Source organism: Dendropsophus ebraccatus, chromosome 4 (genome assembly GCF_027789765.1).
Source record: "Dendropsophus ebraccatus isolate aDenEbr1 chromosome 4, aDenEbr1.pat, whole genome shotgun sequence".
NCBI classification, from domain to species: domain Eukaryota; kingdom Metazoa; phylum Chordata; class Amphibia; order Anura; family Hylidae; genus Dendropsophus; species Dendropsophus ebraccatus.
Window position 1 is genome coordinate 24,687,294 of NC_091457.1, and position 22,168 is coordinate 24,709,461.

General features: G+C 42.1%; 1 protein-coding gene across 2 annotated transcripts in view; it reads left to right on the forward strand.

Moving 5' to 3' along the window:
• LOC138787952 (low-density lipoprotein receptor-related protein 5-like) overlaps window positions 1-22,168 on the forward strand; it is a 182,521-nt gene that overhangs the window by 83,577 nt on the left and 76,776 nt on the right. For both annotated transcript variants that reach the window (XM_069965281.1, XM_069965280.1), the window contains exons 2-4: window positions 9,407-9,800; window positions 17,547-17,744; window positions 21,352-21,548. In XM_069965281.1, coding sequence (XP_069821382.1) covers window positions 17,551-17,744; window positions 21,352-21,548 — 391 coding nt within the window. In that variant the 5' untranslated portion in view covers window positions 9,407-9,800; window positions 17,547-17,550. The remainder of the gene's footprint in view (window positions 1-9,406; window positions 9,801-17,546; window positions 17,745-21,351; window positions 21,549-22,168) is intronic.

The following is a 22,168-nucleotide window of genomic DNA, read 5'->3' on the forward strand; positions in this document are numbered from 1 at the left end:
TTACACAATGGTCTCCAAGATTTCTCTCAGGTAGCCTCCATGCTCTGGAACTCTCCACCCCAGCCAATTACACTTTGGTCCCTATTCCACCGGATGATTATCGTTTAGATTCGAACGATTTACAGATAATCTAAACGATAATTGTTTGGTTGAAATGCAGTTAACGATTAACGACCGAACGATAAACCGTTGATCGCTTTATAAGACCTGGACCTATTTTTATCGTTGCTCATTCGCAAATCGTTCGCATTGAATAAGACTTTGTTTGGTCGTTCACAGTAGATACGAACGCAATAGCGAAGAAATAGAGAAGAAAAAACTATCGCAAATACGATCATAAGTAACGATTATCGCTTCATGGAAATGAGTGAACGTTTTCAGGTCTTTCGCAATAGCGGTCGTTTGAGATCGTTAATGTTAACAATTATGCGAACGATAATCGTCCGGTGAAATAGGGCCCTTTCACTACCCTCAAAACTTTCAGTAGCAACCTGAATCCTAAAGTTCACAAAAGCCTGCAACAACCCTGCTGTCTTTACATGATGTTATGACAGTCTTCTACCCTCACATGCTGTATCCTTCACCTTCCCTATTAAATAGTAAGCCCTTGTGGGCAGGGTTCTCTCTACCTATCTATTAGTCTGTCACTCATTGTCTTCATGTTTACTAGCATGGCTTTGTCTTGCGTTCTGTACTTCAACACCTTTGTCATTTATGTACAGCGCCCTGGAATTAGTGGAGCTCTAACATCTATACTAATGGTAACAAGTTGCTGTTCGTAACCATAGGCAAAGGTCACTTCAAATAGTTTAGAAAGACAGAAATAATCTAATATATAGAATTTTTTCCATAATATCTTGCAGGACGTTTAGTAGACCATTTGCCTCTATTCCGGGATTTTTGTCTCCGGTACTCTGCTCTGATCCACCATTTGGCATCCTGTTACCACTCGTATGCCTCTTGTTGACCAGGCTTTTTGTATAATTTTTTTCTTTATTTTCATTTAACCATGGAAACAGAACCCATTAGGGAGAACAAAGCCTTTGTACCCTTACAACTACCAGGTCTCCAAGTTCAAGTGTATTGTGCGATCAGTTTCACACATACCTTGTGGCTTACCATGCACTGAAGATTGGTTTGTTCCACCCATCCCTCCCACCCTTTCATTGGAATGTCTTTTTTTTTTCGGCATCCACTGAAAGGTGAACAGATTGGAGGCAGTAAGTGAAATAAGAGCCTATTGTTCCAGAATGGCGGCTTTTACTAATTGTTGTAACTTGTTTTTCCAGGTCTTGCGTGTAGCCATCGACTCGCATGTTTTTATTTACAATCTTTAGTGTTCTACTTATCGCGGAAGAAAAATATTTGGCTGATCCAATGACTGCAACGTTGGTTGTAGCTGGAGCATGAAAACGTGTAGGACTGAGTCAGTGTAGACTGCTGTCCAATCTATGAGCTAAATGCTGTCCAATCCGCTAAATCTGCTTAACCCCCAGGGAACGAACCTAAAAATCATATAGAACCAAAATAGAATCACTCTTTACCTTCTTTCTTCAATGCATAGCTGTGCCAAAAACTTGATCATTATTGAAGGGGATATTGGGAGAAAAGAAAAGGTAGGACCTTTCCTGCTCTCTGGCACTCCACTTCCCCCATCTGCTTATACTTTGGCAGACGAGTGTGAGACGGGAGCATGTTGCTGGAATTGCATGTGGGCAAAACGACGTCCACATGCAATGGCCAATAGCTGCCTGATATCGTCATAACATCGGACAGCTATTGGTCATTGCCTGCAATTTGCTCCCACCCCTCACTTGTCTGCGGGAGTATCGGCACAGACAGTCAGAGCCGAGTAACGGAAGCGCTGGAGAGCAGAAAATGTAGAACCTTTCCTGCTCTCTAGATATCCCTTTTAAAGGGAACCACTCAGCCCAATTGGTCTGATTTGATTCTCTGGAGCACTATATAAAGCTCCAGCGCAGCTCGTTGCACGAACCTGGCACTGCGGCAGCAGCAGATATATACTGGAGAAAATTAAGTTGAATCCCCCGGCACGCGGCAGGCAGAGGCAGACTGGTAGTCATCTGAGCCGTATCTAGTCACCGCTCTCTCCCAGGGAGAGGCGCCAGTAACAGGCTTCTCTGCCTGTGTGTTTTTTTTTTTTTGTTTTGTTTTCCTAAAGCCCCAAAAGGAGATGCGACTGGGACCTGTCGACAAAAAGATTGATCTAGACTATAAAATAGTCAGAACTGAAGTTTCTTCCAAGAATAAGAGAAGAGGCCGCCCTTGGCTGCTTCTTTTCTTTTTTTACCTGTACTCCAGTGATTTCCAACGATTTCATTCACGGTTAATGTGCTGTCTCCTGTTTGCGTGAGACAGGAATATAAAGGGGGAAGGTGTCATCTCCCACCTGCAGCCACAGTGAAACCAGGAACAATGGTGGCCGACCACGTGTAGTATTTCTGTGTACTCTGCTCATTGTGCGATGCATGGGCAATGTACACACGCTCCCGACACCTTTCTCTCTCGGGAAGTTCCACACCTAGTTTTATTTTTGAAGCTAATGAAAGTGTTTTTGCTCTTTTTGCACTCGTGCATGATGAATCCAGATGTTTGGGTCTTGCACAAAGTATTGACTGGCAATGCTGTCCTTCCTACGTGCCTGTGCGCTTTGATCAGCCCTTTTTTCTTTTTCTTTTTCCCCCCTTGGCTTGCAGTATAAAGACGTATGAGTGCCAGTGGCTTCTGATCAAACAATGGATGTTTGCTTTTTAACTGGCATCTATCTTGTATGCTAAGAAAAGGGAGGCCTGTCCTTTGTGAGGTGCCTGCTTTAAAGGCCATGATGAATGAGTTCTATAGTGTGCGCTAAATCAGACAAAATGTATCTATTGCTTTGTCATATAGGTCTGTGGAAGTATTGCTCTTTCCCTCCCGTGGTCTTGGTTACAGACCACTGCTCTACTTTAAAATCAACTGGTGCCAGTAAGTTACAGGGGTATTCCACCCATAGGTCAACATATTGCTTAAAGCAAGTTATATGTTAAGAACTGTTTTCTGGTTACCCCCCTGGACACACAAGGAGCTAAAGTGAGTCCACTCCGACCCCCACCTTTGGAGTCGGGATCACGTGTCCTCCTTCTCTTCAATGGGCTGGATTAGCGATTATTACCCTGTCCATTGAAGAGAAGGAGGACATGTCCCCCCCCCCCCCCCACACACACACACACAGTCTCTCTCCTCTCTGCCTTGCTCCCGATCTGACAGCTTCCCAGCAACAAACCCCCCCCCCCCCCAACACTTGAGAGAAGCTGCGGCCCCTGCTTTCACACCGATCTGACAGCTCCCCAGCACCCAAACCACCCTTCCCCCCCCCCCCCCCCGGTCTGGCTTTGAGTCAAGGGGGCGGCCTCAGTTTGTGATTGACAGCCTTATCCCACATCATCGTGTTTGTAGGGGCTTCCTGTTCCCTGGAGAGTAATTGAATAGATAAAACTTTATAAAGAGGGGCATATTGTGGCTTATGATCTGTATTCCAGATGTAACACCCGGACCTCCCAGGATATATCTATTGATCTATTATCATAGTCTCGTCCTACTAATGTATAGATGACACGTCTGAGATCAGGGTTTGGGAGACATGTAGTGGATAGAGATTCAGTGCACCAGGTGTACTCTTCATACTATAGAGAACATAAAAAAAAAAACTTTTTTAAAATCTGTGAACTGTTAAACAATGACCCTTTGTGTGGCGGAGCGGTGCAGTGACTATGGATAACGTTGTGCTCTGCAACGCTCTCACATTTAATAGTACAAGTGTTGTCTGGCTCTTGGCTCTTTGCCTTCTTCCCTCATTTTCCACCTACATTATTACTAGTCGACGGCAGAACACCTTCACCTGCGCAGCTATGTTTGTTCCATAGGGACATATGTACTGTTTCTGCTGGAATAGTCATATATACATATGTATACAATCTCACATGCTGTAAATAGTTAGTAGGGTTAGTGTGTATGTATGTGTGTATATATATATATATATATATATATATATATATATATATATATATATATATATATATATATATATATATATATATATAATGTAGGTATATGGGATGTATGTATTAGACCATCCAGTATCTTTTCTGTTGTATTTCCTATTAACATAAATAGGATTACTACGCATTTTTGTTATTTCTGCAGCCAAAACCCCCTAAGTCTCACAAACCCTTCTCACAATAACTTTAATGGGAGGCAGAAAACTATGAAAAAGTGACCTGTTACTGAATTTCTGCACAGCTTAAAGTGATGTACAACTATAAACAGCAAATGGCTGGAAAAAATGGACTGCACATCCCAATAATAGAAAAAATATTCACAATCTTTATTAAATACACATCAATACAGAAAGGACAAACACTTAAAAACATACACAATATCGATCACTGGTTCTGATACAACACAGTGAAAAACTGACCTATCAAAAAGATATATATGAGGAGCAGCGGAAGAAATAAAACTAATGACCAAGAAAAAGTGATAATAACCTCAATCAAAAAAGTTTCAAACCCCCCCCCCCCAAAAAAAAAAGTGTGAAGTATCAAGTGAAAATAGTCACACAAAAAATATTGAAAAGTACATAATGCAAAATGCAAGGATAATGAGCCAAAATGTGAAATAAGCTCCACTGCCCCAGATAAGAGTCAGACCAGAACACCCCACGCGTTCTCAAGGGTCATCTCGAATCTTAAAAGTGATACTCCAGACAAAAGAAAGTTAAAGGGGGTATTCCACCCACAAACTTTTTTTTTCTCTATTGTTAAATAGCCCAAAGCTCAAAGCAAGTTATGTTTTTCCAGCTGTTTTCTGGTTATTTCCCTTAACTCACCCCCTCTGGACACAAGAAAGGAGCTAAACTGGGTCCTCTCTGAAATGCTCTCTCCTCCTGGACATAAAAAAGGAGCTAAACTGAGCACACTTTGACAGGCTCCAGCCCCCCAGCAAACCCCCCCCCCCCCCCCCCCCCCCCCCCCTTACGACACTGAGAGAAGCTGCGGCCACTGTGGTCAAACTAATCTGACAGCTCCCCAGCAAGCGAGTAACCCTCACCTGAAACTGAAACACGGCAGCCGCTGTTGTCCAACTGATAAGACAGATACTCGGGGGGGACTTTTTTTTAGCTTTTAGCTGGAATACCCCTTTGATCTGATTTGTGCTTTACTACTTTTAGTAAAAAAAAGACTCTTCCAGTACTACTTAGCTGCTGCATGTCCTGCAGGAAGTGGTGTGCTCTTGCCAGTTGGATTTGGTGCTCACTGCTCACAAATTGACAGCACTTTACTAGGGGATTCAACCTCTGGGAACGCCACTGATTGAGGTGGCTTAGCGCGCTGAATCGTCATTATGGACCCTTCTTAGGATTGGCGATTGGTGTTTGAGCCCAGAGAACCTAAAGTTGTCTTTGCCCCAGCTTACTATGCATATGAGTAATGCTAGCCTTATTCATTTTTTTTTTTTTTGCTTACCAAACATAATCTGTGAATCTTAGTGTATATCTGCCACTTTGATGTGGGCAGCGAGATGCTGTGCCAGTCACCTGCCCAATTATAACATCACTGATATTGTGTGCAAGGTGTACTCGTCCCGCTGTGGTTTCTATTGGGGTTAGAACAGATAGTGTCACTTAATAGTCGCCTTTTATTTTTAATAGCCTGTTTGTTTGTTTTTTTTTTTGTTTTTTTTTACTGACCTGGTAGAGGAAGTTGTGTGGATATATCCATCTGATGTGTCATAAATATAAGAAGATTGTGAAACCATTTCCAATTTGTCATTGATGTGAAGAAGCCAATGCTTAGATTGCTAAGCTCGGTTCTGTTGCTGAATGTTCCTGTAGTTTCCGTCATTCGTATTTTGATAAGGGGTAGTGCGGTGGAAAGGTTTTTTTTTTCACAAAATAACACACATTCCAAAGCTATACAACATTGTAATGTGTGTTATGTGAATGGTCCCCTACCCCATGTTTCCACCCCCCGCCGCTAGACCCGGAAGTGTAATTCTGCTTATTAACAGAATTACTGTTGACCACTACCACCCCCCCCCCCGCCCCCGCGCGTCATCAGCTGCTCAGCCGCGATTGGCTGAGCATTAAAGAAGTCCTATATGTCTCTTGCTATGCTCGGCCAATCGCGGCTGAGCAGATGGTGATGCCTGGGAGGGGGGCCAGCATGAGGGAGAGGTGGAGCAGTTAGGCCGCCCTCCTGAAGAGGGACGTATACGTCCCAAGATGACGGCCCAAGATTCTGTGAGTATGCAGAATTATACTTCCCGGTCTAGCGGCAGGGGGTGGAAACACGGGGGAGTGGGCCGTTCACATAAATAAAACACATTACAATGTTGTATAACTTATTTAGTGGGAAAAAAACGTTTACACCGCTCTACTCCTTTAAAATGAAAAATGAAAACTTATTGGGACAATTTTGTATAGTTTGTCTCCCGATCATCTCGGCCTTATTGGAATGTGTTATCATAAAATATTGCTTATATGTATGCCCAGACCTCTATAAAAGAAACTGGTGTAAACTGCTCAGCTTCCACTTTACTAGAACTGTAAGATGAGCTGTGATTTGTTGCTGTGGGCAGCTTACACCAGTTTCTTTTGCTTTACTTTTTTTTTTATAATTTAATACCTTTTTTTTATTTTTAACATATATTTTTGTTAGTGTATTTTTTTTTTTCTTCTTTTCCTAAATTTTCATTTTGCTATCTATATTTTACATGAATCCTGAATCGTGCAGTTATCATTCTGGACACTATAATAAGTGGACGCTTCCTATTCTGTAGAGATCACTTTTCTGTGGTCTTCTTTCATTATTATCACAGGGAATATTACAGTAGAGAGTGACCGAAGTATGTAGCTAAAGGGGTTTACCCGTCTACTGAGAATGCTGAACTCTGCCAGCTCTCCTTAGCTGTGTCTCCCTCTGAGGTTATGCTTGTTTCCAGGGATAATCCAAGCCCTGGAGATGTGTGTAAGCTCGGTGGGAGAGAGGGAGTAAAAAGTATACTTACCGCTCCCACGAGGCCCTGACCACCAAAGTGCGCTGCACCCTGGGAACCAAGGCAACTGTTATCTATACTACCGGGACACCAATGGGCCAAACTCTCAAAAGAAAGCAAGTCCCTGCTAGTTTTTTTTCCATGTACCTTCTGTAAAACATATTACTACGGTAAAGTAGAATTTACGTTAAATCAGGTTTAGAAAAAAACAAAGCTACGATACATGGGGATCTGTAAACATCCAGGGAATACCTCTTCCTGTTGGATCCACTTTCTTGATTTGTCCTGAATATTACATCAGAAACTGCAAACTGCATTGGTGACCCCCCCAATATAAAAAAAAATAGTCTGAAGTTAGAAGTGGCAGGAAAATCAATCAATGCAGTCAACAAAAGTACGGAAGTTTAATCAATATTGGTGAGCGAATACTGTTTGATCGAATAGATATTCGATTGAATAGTAAGGTATTCGATAGTATCGAATATTATCGAATAGTACGCCAAATATTCGAAAAGCGTTCAAATGCCCCTTCCCTTTCCCTGCGGTGTCATTGTGGACTTGGTGACCTCCTAGTGGTCGAATAGATGTTTTTCAATAATCAAATACTTGTTCCCATAGACTTTAATGGGATTGAATATTCGATCGAATAGTCGAATATCAGGGAGAAATTCGTACGAATATTCAAATATTTCACTATTCGCTCATCACTATTGGGCAACATGAAAAACAGCTCGATATCCATCCTGTGTAGTCCCATTGGCTTTTTTGGTAGATTTCCATTGACACAGGAAGTTGCGGTTATGTAAAACGGTTAGTTCTTCTCTATAGCATTGTGTAAACACACTTCAAGTGAAGGAATCTAATCTTTACATCTCTCTCTTCCTATGACCTACACTATAGTCAGGTGGCACCTCACCCTGTATGTGATTTCAGTCATCTTTTGTCTACTTTCCGACTCTTAACACTTGAAACCCTGGATGAACTTTGTACAGCGCTATCTCTTACCAGGTGACAGCCATGTTCCACCGTGTGTAAACCACGCCAATGAGTAACCAGTCACATGTTCATTCACCTTGTATTTCTTTTGAGGGGGGGCCATGGCTGCTGTTAAAACGCTTTAACATCTGTATACAGAACCGAGCAAAGTGTTTCCTGATAGCTGGAACATATTATTACTGTGACTGTGCATTAGAGAACTGACATTAACATAAATGTCTACTTGTTTTACTATCATGTCTTAAGTGCGCAATTCAGGGTTAAAGTATATATTAGGGTCTGCAGGTGCGTGGTCAGTAGTGGCTGCGGCATCTAGGTGGTTTAATGACAGGCACTGGTCTTGTCAAACGTACAGTTAACACCCCCTGCCACACCGTTGTGGAGTGCCGATCAGTTGTTATGTCCTTCTGAAGATCATGTGACATCTACAATTAGAACCTCCCTTAGGCAAGCAGTAATAGTAGGTATGCAGAAATGACAGTATACTGCAATACAACAGTATTCCATTGAATGGTACAAGTGATTAGGCAGAAGGATATCCTAGGGAAGAAGGCAGACCCTGAAGAAAACAGGGGGAAGTCCTCGGTTGGTGCAGAGTTAAAATCAGGTGGACACCGTGATGAAGATTAAAGGGAAGTTGTATGGAAAGAACTGACAATGGTTAACCCCTTTTTCTCCAGTCTAATATAATTAATATTGGACCTGAGGAAGAGGGGTCAACCCTCGAAACACGTTCATTACTTTCCTTTAATCTTCAGGGCATCCCCCTTATTTAAACAGTGCCCCAGCCTTTTGGAGCCGCACAGCGCCCAGGGCCTTCACCCATTTTCCAAAGTCTCCCTTCTCTTGGATATCCTTCTGCCTATTACATATTGGTCATATGGAGGCGTAGAGGGCTGTAGTTGGCCTTATATAACTAAAAACTTCTGGCGGTGCCATGCTTGGAGCACGACCGGTTTTGAAAAGATTAAAGGTCACCTTAAGCTCGCTTGCTCCTCGTTCCCCACTCACTGCCAGCGCTACTACACGCGGCAACAGCGAGAGGGAGCAGGGGGCTGCCCTCCCAGGTGATCGCTAAGTCATTCGGGCAGCCCATAGCAGATAGCAGCGGTCACCAGATAGCAGCAGATCGCTGATGTATTAGTCGTTTGTCTTTCAACATGTTGAAAGACAAAGAACTGCAACGATAAGCTGACAATGTTCATGTCGGCTGATCGTTGTCTTCTATTACACAAGACGTAACGGCCGATAATCATTTCGTGTAATACAGCCTTTATACTCACTTATGTGATTGTAATTTTTATAAGACAGTGTTTTGCTGTATAGAGTTTGATGATCTTCTTTGTCATTTCAGGATCTCCTTTATTGCTTTTTGCAAACCGCCGAGACGTCCGATTGGTTGATGCCGGGGGAGCAAAGTTAGATTCGGTGGTGGTGGTGAGCGGCTTGGAGGACGCAGCTGCTGTGGACTTCTTTTACTCTCAAGGACTCATTTATTGGACTGATGTCAGCGAGGAGTCAATAAAAGAAATCTCCTATAACCAGAGCGGGAGCTCGCAGCATGTCATCATCTCTGGCCTGGTATCTCCGGATGGCCTGGCTTGTGACTGGATTGGCAAAAAACTTTATTGGACAGACTCTGAAACAAACCGGATAGAGGTGGCTAACCTCAATGGCACTTACAGAAAAGTCCTCTTCTGGCAAGATCTGGATCAGCCCAGGGCCATAGCATTGGATCCAGCTCATGGGTATGTTTACTACTTCTTGTTATCACAGAGATATATATATATTTATATATTTTGCTGGCTATGATTCTTTTTATAGCTATCATTTCACAAGCACGTACGCCAAATAATTTAGCAGTGTGCAGAGATGGTAGTAAAGAGTGTTAACATAAAAAGTCTGGTCCCAAAGTTCCTGGAAATAAGATGGAAATATGAATATGAAACACGGCGGGTTTCACTGCTTGCGGTGCAGCAGGGTTGACATCTAGATTTTTGCCGCTGATCCACTTTGAATTTAAGGCAAGGAAAATTTTCTGGTGCAAGGACTACTGAATAATGGAGGAACAAGCTGTGGATTCTCCAATACTTGTATTAAAATTGTTGGAGAACCAGGAAATCCTGAGCTGTGTGAGGGGGTAAAGATGAGCTGTCCTTCGCTCTCAGTTCTCTGACATGGTTACACTGAACAGATCCGTCTTGCTGAGATTGTTGACATTGCATTTTGGCTTGTGAGGAATGAACATATGCTGGCGAGTGGCAGTCTCTATTTTAAGCTCAACCACAGTTAGTGAGGTTTCTCAAACTACCGGGTCCCCAACCGTACGCACAGAAATGAATACACAAAGAGCATGCCTTGCGTACAGCAGAGGACAGTCACTCCTCTGCAGATTATAACTTTAACACGTTCAAGATTGACAGGGACAGTCTTTGCAGTTTAGATTTAATAATTTCTTTGTGTTGGGTAGGCATTGCATTTCTGGGGCTCTACCTTTTGCTATAGGGATACTCACAGTATAAATATAAATATATATATATATATATATATATATCTGTGCTGCCAGTTTCATGTTGCCGATCACACCAGCAGTGCATACATACCTTCACCGATATTGTGTGATCTGGTGTGTTTTATCCGGTGATAAAGAGGTCTTCATCTTCGGCTGACAGTGTCAGAGGCGGGTCTATGACGCTGTCAGCTTCAGCCCCGCCTCCTCCAGAATGATTGACAGTTGCAGGAGGTGGGCTGAAGATACTGTGGGAAACTGGCATATATGCATATCTGTGCTGTCAGTTTCCCTTTAACCCCTAGACGACATAGAACGTACCTGTACGCCTTGGGTGCCTGTCCCCAGATGACCCTGGGCGTACCATTACGTCCTGTGTTATGAAGCGTGCTCCGGAGTGGAGGGTGCTTCATAGGAGGTGGGGGTCGGCTGCATTCAGAAGCCCGGCCCTCACCGCTAATTACAGGCTGCAACAATTGCGCTGCAGCTTGTCATTACCCCTTAGATGCCGAGGTTGTGGCACAATCATGGCGTGTCAGTGTAAGCTACAGGGGCCGCCCCCTGTTACTTACCGATCGGAGGTCTCTCACCTTCCTCTGTGTGGTCCGATCGGCGATCTGTTCACTGAGTCTGCCACAGGCAAGCTCAATGAGTAGAGCGCCAATTACACTGATTAATGCTATGCCTATGGAATAGCATTGTACAATGTATACAATCTAATGATAGCAGGTAAAAGTCCCCAAGGGGGGAATTAAAATGGGTAAAAAAAAAACCAAACATATTATATACCGTAGCGTGTGTAAATAAAAAATGGGAAAAAAGTGCCAGGATTACAGATTATAATTATCAATAATAATTGCAAAAGAAGGATTTCATTAAAAAAAAAAAAATAACATTAGAGAATCTGTGTAAACCTGCATATGGTTGGGTTCGGGCTGACCTATAGAATAATTGTATCATGTCGCTTTTACCATATAGTGCATTAGGTAGACACAGGAACCCCCCAAAAGTTACCATATTGCATCCTTTTTTATGATTTCACCTATTTATATCTTCATAAATAACATGTATGACGGAATCCCAAATATATTATGGTAGAATGAAAGACGCCATTACAAAGTACAACTATTCCTGTAAAAAACAAGCCCTTACATGGCCCTGTAGATGGAAAAACGAAAGTGCTAGAGCTCTTAGAAAGGGAGGAGGGAAAAACGAAAGCGCAAAGATTAAAATTTGCGCGGTCCACTGGGTCCTTTTGGGCCCGGTCCTCAAAGGGTTAAGGATTATGCTTTGTGATGACGGAAATGCTACTTGGTGCCATCATCTTGTTGAGTTGCTAACTTTAGCAATGCAAATCCAGTCATCCTTTATTTTATTTTTTTTTACTTGTTTTTCACAAATGCAATGTGTTGGATATCTTAGCAGCCGTAGCTATGTACTAATAGAATTAAATAATCCATTTGTAGTAAACATTTTAGTTTTAGCGGGTTATAATGCATGTTGTTTTTTTATATTGAAGTAGACTAGTGACTATGATGGCAGTTTTGATTTATTGTATCTTTACACACCTTTTTTTATGTCTGCAATTACGGTCGATGGTTTTGCCTGATAACTCGTTGCTGGCTTCCAGACAGATTGTCTCTCCTTTTGGCACTCTTATTATGTCATTTCCTAGGCCTGCTGCATAAGTTTTTATAACGTTGCTATAAGAATGAATCAGAATTAATGAATATACTTGGCAGCCCCATTATGTTACTAAATAAAGTTTAGTAATGAAGGGGAAGGATTTTTTGTAACACCGTAAGATGGCTTGGCACTAATATCGCTCACGTTTTCTTAAAAATTAAATTATATGTATTACTATAAGGGATATGTGTGGTTTGTAATGTTGGGAATCTCTACAATCTGATTGGCTGAGAAGGATCATGCTGAACAAATTATTTAAAGGAAAACAAAGCTCCCAATTTTGGCTGGCGTTAGCCTTCAGTGCTATAAGCGCACATTAAGGCAATGGGCATTTTCTTTTTTTTTTGCTTTGTACTTATGGTGCAAAAGGTCTTTGTTACAATTTTTGTTTAGTTTCTCTTTTACAGCCTCCTGCAATGTCATGTTCACATTGGAGTCAATATCCTTAATCAATGCCCTTCTGATCAAACTTGTAAGCTGGTGTGACCTGATCACAGTTGATTGTTGATCTGGTCCAAAATCCGCTAACATGTTTGTTCTCAAGAGGAGATAGATGTAGACCGACCCCATCAGAAAGAGCCTGATGCATTTTACTGTCAACAGGACACTGCATGAGGCTGTAGAAGAGAAACTGATCTAACATTTTAACAAATACAGATGGAATACCTTCATTAGACTTAAAGGGGTTATCCAGTGTTTGAAAAAAATATGGCCACTTTCTTCCACAGATAACATGACTCTTGTCTCCAGTTCAGGTGGGGTTTGCAACTAAGCTCCATTCACTTCAATGGAACTAAGTTGCAAACCCCACCCAAAGTGGAGAGATAAGTGGTGCTGTCTAAGGAAGAAAGTGGCCATGTTTTTCTTGTGCTGTTATAACCCCTTTTAAAGGGGTATTCTCATCTTTATTTTTATTTAGAGGATATAGCATAAATTTCTACCTCTGTATTTTACCCCTATTTTGAGATTATTTTTTTTTTGTTTGTTTCATTTTTTTTTTCAATGCTATAGGACGGCCTTATTGCCTGGGCTGTTTTTATCAACAGTTATTGACATGAATTACAGCAAGTCTCATGGACATAGATGACAATAGACAGGACCTGTCCCCTTGAGATAAATATGAAACCTTACTGAGCATGCTCTTTGACCTGTGAAAAGGTCATTCCACAGGAAGCTGCTATTGTCTCCTCTATGTACTGGTTCACACGTCGCCTCTTATCATCACAGACACAACTGGAGGCCTCACTTTAGTTTTAGCCCCAGTGGTAAAATGAAAACTACACGATTTTAGGATTATTCTACAATATAGATAGAAAAATAGAAAATTTCAAAATTTGCTACCAAAAATCCTTTAAAAAAATGTTTAACACAAAAACATTATTTAAACAATAAGTCTTTTTCTGATGACCCATTCCCTTTAACAGAGTAGCATCACAACTATTGTGATTCCATAACTCAGGTGTAGTTCATCATGCTATCATGTTTGCACAACTCTAGAAAGCATTAATAGGGGGTATGCAGACTGCATAAAACAGCTGCTCAGGCTTCTTTAAAGGGGTACTCCAGCAAAAATATTTTTCTTTCAAATCAGCTGGTTTCAGAAAGTTGTATAGGTTTACTTCTGTTTGAAAATCTCAAGTCTTCCCATACCTATCAGCCGCAGTATGTTCTGCAGGAAGTGGTGTATTCTTTTTACTCTGACACAGTGCTCTCTCCTGCCATCTCTGTCCATGTCAGTAACTGTCTAGAGAAGTAGCAAATCCCCATAGAAAACCTCTACTGCTCTGGGCAGTTCCTGTGGCAGCAGAGAACACTGTCACTGGGAAGAATACACCACTTCCTGCAGGGCCTACAGCAGCTGATAAATACTGGAAGACTTGATTTGAAAAAAAAATAAAAAATTTTTGCTGGATAACCCCGGCAGAACATAAGGTGCTGTGTTATCCTTAATCTTGTGACAGAGTTCATTTTAACATTATCCCACCATGGCAAATAAGGCTTTATTCACACGGACATTGTTTTACAGCACATTGACTTTTCAGACAGGTTTTATCGTTTGTCTCCATGGTGCCTTAAAGGGATTATCAAGGGTTGGAAAAACTGTAGCCGCTTTCTTCCTTAGGTTGAAACCATCCGTCCTCAGGTTGTGTGTAGTATTTCAACGCTGCTCCACGGCAATACCACACAGAAACTGAGGACAAGAGTAGCGCTGTTTCTGGAGAAGAGCCGCGATATTTTTCTAATCCCGTATAACTCTTTAAGCAGTTTCATTGCCTGTGGCTAGTATCAGAAGAACTTGGCAGCCACTCATGTAATAGAGCAGGACATTGGTTGCATTGGAAAGAAGCGGCGGCAGTGATTTGCTGCGGAGGTCTTTCCCCTTTGTCTTCTCACACTCTGCCATGTCCCGGGTCATAAAGGTAACGTCTTTGTGGTATTGCCTAACACAATTGGTTGTGTGTGTAGATGAGCTCATGTTTTCCATGTATTGCTCCTTTCCCACTGCTTACGAGGCTTTGGATGTCTTCTCGGTATGAGCCATTACACCATCCTCCACGTCCTCTCTTCCTCCTTCCCGTTCGCACCATCACCTTACGTCTTTGTAGCCGCAACAAAACCCTTACTGTTACCTTTCTCGGCATTCGCTGTGACTGGTCTGGTGTTGCTCAATTCATGTCAATTACTTCTCATAAATGTGACACTGGGGTACAATTTTTTTTTGTGTGTCCTAAAGTTATATAGGTTTGTAATTTACTTCTTTAAAAAAAAAAAAATCTCAAGTATTACAATACTTATCAGCTGCTGCATGCCCTGCAGCAAGTGGAGTTTTCTTTACAGTCTGGCACAGTGCTCTCTGCTGCCACCTTTGTAAGTGGCAGGTACTGTCCAGTACCGGAGAGGTTTTCTATGATGATTTGCTACTATTCTGGACAGTTCCTGACATAGACAGAGGTGGCAGCAGAAAGTATTGTCAGACTGCACTTCCTGCAGGACATGCATCAGCTGTTAAGTGCTGGAAGACTGGAGATTTTTAAATTACAAATCTATATCATTTTCTGACACTATAAAATTAAAATTTGCTATAGTACCCTTTACATGTCATAAAACAAACCATAGACTCTATGAGTGAGATTTATCAAACATGGTGTAAAGTGAAACTAGCTCAGTTGCCCCTAGCAACCAATCAGATTCCACCTTTCATTCCTCACAGACTCTTTGGAAAATGAAAGGTGGAATCTGATTGGTTGCTAGAGGCAACTGAGCCAGTTTCACTTTACAACACTTTACATGTTTTTTTTTTTTGCCTGTTAAAGTGGTTGTGCAAATAATATTTATTTCTGTGAATTATTATTAAAATTGTGTGTAAGGGTTTTCTAGACTAGACTAATTGATAATCAGTCATTGAGAGCTGTGGTGCCCGCATACAGAGAGAGAACAGACGTCTCTCTACATATTGTAGTGGGTACACTGAGCTGCTACAGCCCAGCGTGGCCACTGCAGTGTATGGAGCCTTGTGTTTTCTGTAAAGATGGTCAAGTCCTCAGATATAATTGAAGGGGTTGCCCAATCTACTAAAAATAAACAACAAGTACTTAAAGGGTTTTTCCAGGATAAAACAATCTTCAGGATAGGTCATTAATGTTAGGTGGATGTGGAGTGGACCTGGCACCCCACTGATCAGCTGATTTGCTAGAGTTGTGGAATTAAAGTTATCCAGTGAAAATCTTTTTTTCTTTCAAATCAACTGGTTTAGAAAGATATATAGATTTGTGATTTACTTCTATTTAAAAAATACTCAAGTAATCCAGTACTTATCTGCTGCTGTATGTCCCGACGAAGAAGGTGGTGTATTCTTTCCAGTCTGACTGTGTTCTCTGCTGCCACCTCTGTCCATGTCAGGAACTGTCCAGAGCAGGAGAGGTTTTCTATGGGGATTTGCTGCTGCTCTGGACAGTTCCTGACATGGTCAGAGGTGGCAGCAGAGAGCACTGTGTCAGATTGAAAAAGAAAACATTTCCTGCAGGACATACCGCAGCTGATAAGTATGGGCAGACTTGAGATTCTTAATTATAAGTAAATTACAAATCTTTATAGCTTTCTCGGAACCAGTTGATTTGAAAGAAAAAGATTTTGCCGGACAACTTTAATTCCACAATTCTAGCAAACAGCTGATCAGTGGGGTGTCAGGTCCATTGGTCTTCAGGATAAGTCATCAATATTAGGTGACCTATCCTGAAGACAGGCTATTTATTGTTTTATTCTGACAAATCCCTTTAAGTACTTGTTTATTTTTAGTACATTGGGCAACCCCTTCAATTATATCTGAGGACTTTACTATGTACAGATTAGAGTTTTTTTGCCTGGATGGCTGGATTTCTAGCCCCAAGCCAGCCATATATCAGATCAGCCGACAGATTATGGTTTCCCTTGAAGGATCAGGCATATCTGATTTCTCATTGCCTGATCTTTTGTTCTAGAGAGAAGTGAGCTGTTACCAGACACTGCTGTTCCTCTATGGCTATTTTGAGTTGTATTTTTAGCTGTTATAAATATTAATTTGTTTTTGTGTGCATTTCCATAGGCCTCTGTGGATTTGTCACAGATAGACGAGCCCCCATATGACTTCTCTATAGACTTGTACACTTAAAGGGTCACTGTTGTTTAAATTTTTTTGCAGAAATCGATAGTACAGGCGATTTTAAGAAACTTTTGTAAGTTGGTTTATTAGCTTAAAAATGCATTTTTATCATGAAAAAGCAGTTTGAAGCTCTCCCCGTCTTCATGGTTCTCTTATGGAGAGGGGAGGGGTTGAGGGAGATGAGGCACCAAAACAGGACAACAAAGAGTTAATTTACAGCTACATCACTGGGCTATCTACTCTGAAGTCAGCACTGACTTCTCTGACCTCTAAATATGCTTTCACACAGGTCCCGCTGTGTAATCATTTGTTCTCTGCTCTCTGCTGCCAACTAATCTCCCCCCCCCCTCCCCTCTTCATAGGGGACCTGGGTAAAGTCTTTTTGAATGCAGACAATGGCATATTTGTCTAATAAACCCAACTACAAAGTTTCTTAAAATCACCTTGACTATTGATTTCTGCAAAAAACAAAACAAAAAAAAAAGACAGTGACACCTTAACTAGGCTTCGGCTTCAGACATGGAACTAGGTGTCAGAGCATCCCTTTAATTCAGTCTGCTATATCCAGCAATGTGGGACTATGGATTTGATACTAGTTTATTTGTATATAACCTTGTCCATCGTCCTGTTCCTTACCTGTTCTATATTTTCTTCCAACAGATACATGTATTGGACCGACTGGGGAGAAACCCCCAGGATTGAACGGGCGGGAATGGACGGAAGCACTCGCAAAATCATAGTGGACTCGGATATTTATTGGCCCAATGGGCTCACAATTGACCTGGATGAACAGAAACTTTACTGGGCAGATGCCAAGCTGAGCTTTATCCATAGAGCCAATCTGGACGGTTCCTTTAGGTATATTGGGTTTCATTACAGTTTTATCAAGTTGGCCTAATACTAAGTCGAGCCTAAATCTCAACTTAGTATTTTTTCATTTTATATTTTAACTTAACGAAGAAGCGGGTGGTGCTGGAATTAAAGGGGTTATTCAGAGAAAAGGGTTTTTTTTTCAAATCTGTTTTCAGAAAGTTATATAGATTTGTACTTTACTTCTATTTAAAAAAAAAAACTCAAGTCTTCCCGTACTTATCAGCTGCTGTATGTCCTGTCCTGTGCTCTCTGCTGACATCTCTGGCGAGACAGACAGGAACTCTCCTGAGCAGGAGAGGTTTTCTATGGGGATTTGCTACTGCTCTGAACAGTTCCCTGATATGGACCTAGGTGGCAGCAGAGAGCACTGTGTTAGAGTAAAAAAAATACACCACTTTCTGCAGGACCTACAGCAGCTGGTAAGTATGGGAAGACTTGAGACTTTTAAATAGAAGTAAATTACGAATCTATATAACTTTCAGAAACCAGCTGATTTTAAAAGAAGAATTTTTCTTGATAACCCCTTTTATTTGTATAGTTTTATCTAGAGCTTTGTAGGCCGGTAGCCTATATATAGTATAGTCACTATAGACAATGTAACGAGAAATCCAAAGCTGCCTTTAACGGTAATACCTTGTAAGAGTCCCCACAAATTCATCAGGAAAGTCACAGGCCCTCTTTAAATGTGGAGAGCGGGTGTGGCGACTTGGCGTGGTAATGTCACTGCCGCACCAGACTCTGACCCTTTCCCAGCACTCCGGCACCACTGTTTAGACTGCTGTCGTGTGGAATTTCACAGGAATTTTCACATTAATTTCTAGAGACCGTATTGACGGCAGAATAAACAGTGGAGAGAGAGCAGCTAAATGTAAAACCAAGGAGAAAATGAAGAAAGGCCAAAATGGAGGAGTGTATTAAGGAAACCTATTACCGAAGCTCAAATAGTCAGACATAATGAGCAATGTGCAGAGACCTAGGTTTTTACTCTCTGGTACCGTCCATTTGATAGAAATTGCCTTAAAGGAGAAGTCCGGTGAATATTTTTATTAAAGTATTATACTGCCCCCCAAAAGTTATATAAATCACCAATATACATTTATTATGGGAAATGCACATAAAGTGCTTTTTTTCCCTGCACTTACTACTGCGTCAAGGCTTCACTTCCTGGTTAACATGGTGATGTGACTTCCTGGATAACATGGTGATGTCATGACCCGACTCCCAGAGCTGTGCGGGCTGTGGCTGCTGGAGAGGATGATGGCAGAGGGACACTGAGGGACACAGAGCACTGGAGGGACATTGAGCATCCCTCTTCCATCATCCTCTCCACCAGCCACAGCCCGCACAGCTCTGGGAGTCAGGTCGTGACATCACCATGTTATCCAGGAAGTGAAGCCTTGATGCAGTAGTAAGTGCAGGGAAAAAGCACTTTATAAACATTTCCTGTAATAAGTGTATATTGGGGATTTGTATAACTTTTGGGGGGAAATAAAATACTTTTAAAAAAAACTTTGCCGGACTTCTCCTTTGGATTGGATGGATTGAATGGATTCCTTCGTGTTTTTGCAGAGATTTTACTTTTTTTTTGTCTGATAAACTATATATAAACTATAAACCTCCCCTGAGCTGTGTATTTTACTAAATCCTTGTATTCCCCCCAAAAAACTCTTCAGCTTTGATTCAAATTCATCAATTTTAATTCATACTCTGTATAAAATTGCCGACGTGTTTCGCACCCAAATGGTCCTTAGTCATGGCTCTTTCCAATCCTGTGCTGTGAATCAGTACTTTCAGGGTAGCTTCACACGTACCAACTCGCTGCGTTAATAATGCTGCGAGTCGGCTAGGTCCTGGCAGATCGCTGTCATTACATACACGCAGCGGTCTGAACGACCGCTGCGTGTATCTAAATCTGCCAGCCGCTTAACCCCTTCTGATGCTGCCCGCCTCCCGCTCCGCTCTGTATACATTACCTCCTCGCTCCACAGGGTCCCGGCGTCCTGCTCTTGCGCCCGGCCAATCAGTGTGTTGCTCTGCCGCAGCCACTGATTGGCCGGGCGGGAGAGCAGGACGTCGGGACCCCGTGGAGTGAGGAGGTATGTATACAGAGCAGAGCGGGAGGTTGGCGGCATCAGAAGGGGTTAAGCGGCTGGCAGAAATACATACATGCAGCTGTCGTGTATGTAATGACAGTGATCTGCCAGGACCTGGCCGACTCGCAGCATTATTAACGCTGCGAGTCGGTACGTGTGAAGGCACCCTCAATGAAAACTTAAGAAGACCTCATCCAGTATGTTGTGTGACAAATAGAGATGAGCGAACCGGGTTCAAGTCGATCCGAACCCGAACGTTCGTTATTTGATTAGTGGTGGCTGCAGAACTTGGATAAAGCTCTAAGGTGGTCTGGAAAACATGGATACAGCCAATGACTATATCCATGATTTCCACATAACCTTAGAGCTTTATCCAACTTCAGCAGCCACCGCTAATCAAATGCCGAAAGTTCGGGTTCGGATCGACTCGAGCATGCTCCAGGTTCGCTCATCTCTAGTGACAATACATGATGCAGCTGTCAGTGTCCTTCAGGGGCCACGACTAAAGAGCCATGACTAAGGACCATTTGGGTCTGAAACGTGTCAGCAATTTTATACAGTATATGAATTAAATTGCAAGTATACTTGACTTGGAGTCCATGGGATTCTATTTGTACTGATGAATAGCTTGCGAGACTGACATTATTAGAATTGAGGTGCTATCTCTGTGATGTCTCGTTCCTCTACATGTATAAGTATATAGCCAAATGGGTGTTACCAGTTGGGGTTATGTCTATACTAGAGATGAGCGAACAGGGTTCGGGTTCGAGTTGATCCGAACCCGAACGTTCGGTATTTGATTAGCGGAGGCTGCAGAACTTGGATAAAGCTCTAAGGTTGTCTGGAAAACATGGATACAGCCAATGACTATATCCATGTTTTCCACATAGCCTTAGAGCTTTATCGAAGTTCAGCAGCCACCGCTAATCAAATGCCGAAAGTTCGGGTTCGGATCGCCTCGAGCATGCTCGAGGTGTGCTCATCTCTAGTCTATACATATCTTGCACTCCCAGCTCTGACTGGTTGGATCACAGTATAGGGACCGGCCTCCAAATGGTAACACCCAGTTGACAGTTTAGTCATGCCTTCCTCCGTTATTACTAGAAATGTAAAGCTAAATAGCCAACCAGTTGGGGGCGTATCTTTACACTGTCTTTACCTAATCAGAGCTGACAGTATCAGGCAGTGTAGGGACACGCCCCCATATTGTAAAACCCAGTTGGCTATTTACTTTAAAATTTCTGGTCACAATAACAGACGAACGGCACATCAAAGCTATAATCAAAAATTTAGAAATGCTATGTTCCCACAGCCATTTGGTCTAAGTGAAACAGATGTTTGCTCGGCCTCACACGGTAAGATCAAGGAGAGTAGATTTCTTTTTGGCCCACTTTACAGCACCTTGTGGATACATATATTCTATGTTACGTCTTGTGAATATGTTTGTCTTGTGAATATGTTTGTCTCTTAACCGTTGCGTCTCCTCTAACCACCCACAGGCAGAAGGTTGTCGAGGGAAGCCTCACGCATCCATTTGCCTTAACGTTGGCGGGAGATACGTTATATTGGACGGACTGGCAGACACGCTCCATTCATGCCTGTAACAAGCGTACAGGAGAGAAAAGAAGGGAGATCCTTAGCGCACTTTACTCTCCGATGGACATACAAGTGTTTAGCCAGGAACGGCAGCCACATTGTGAGTGTGTGTGTGTGTGTGTGTGTTTTTTTTTTTTGTTTTTTTTTTGTTTTTATCTATTTTTGAGACTTTCACAACTGTTCTTAAAGTGTTAAAGTGTCACTGTTTAAATTTTTTTGCAGAAATCAATAGTTCAGGTGATTTAAGAAACTTTGTAATTGGGTTTATTAGCCAAAAAATGTATTTTTATCACAAAAAGGCAGTTTTAAGCCCTCCCCCGTCTTCATCATTGTGTATGGAGAGGGGAGGGGTGGAGGGAGGCACCAAAACAGGACAACAAAGAGTTAATTTACAGCCACATCACCGGCTATCTCCTCTGACAGTCAGCACTGGCCTCTCTGACCAATGAATACGGCTTTCATGGAGCTCCTGGCTGTGTAATCCTTTGTTCTCTGCTGCCGACTCACCTCCCTCCTCCCCCCTCCCCTCTCTATAGAACAGACAGGGTTGTGTCTAACGCAACAAGTCACATTTTCCTGATATTTTGCAGTGAATGGAAGAGAGGAGGGTGGGGGGGGACCTGGGGAAAGTCTTTTTGAATGCAGATAATGGCATTTTTGCCTAATAAACCCAATTACAAAGTTTCTTAAAATCGCCTATACTATTGACTTCTGCAAAAA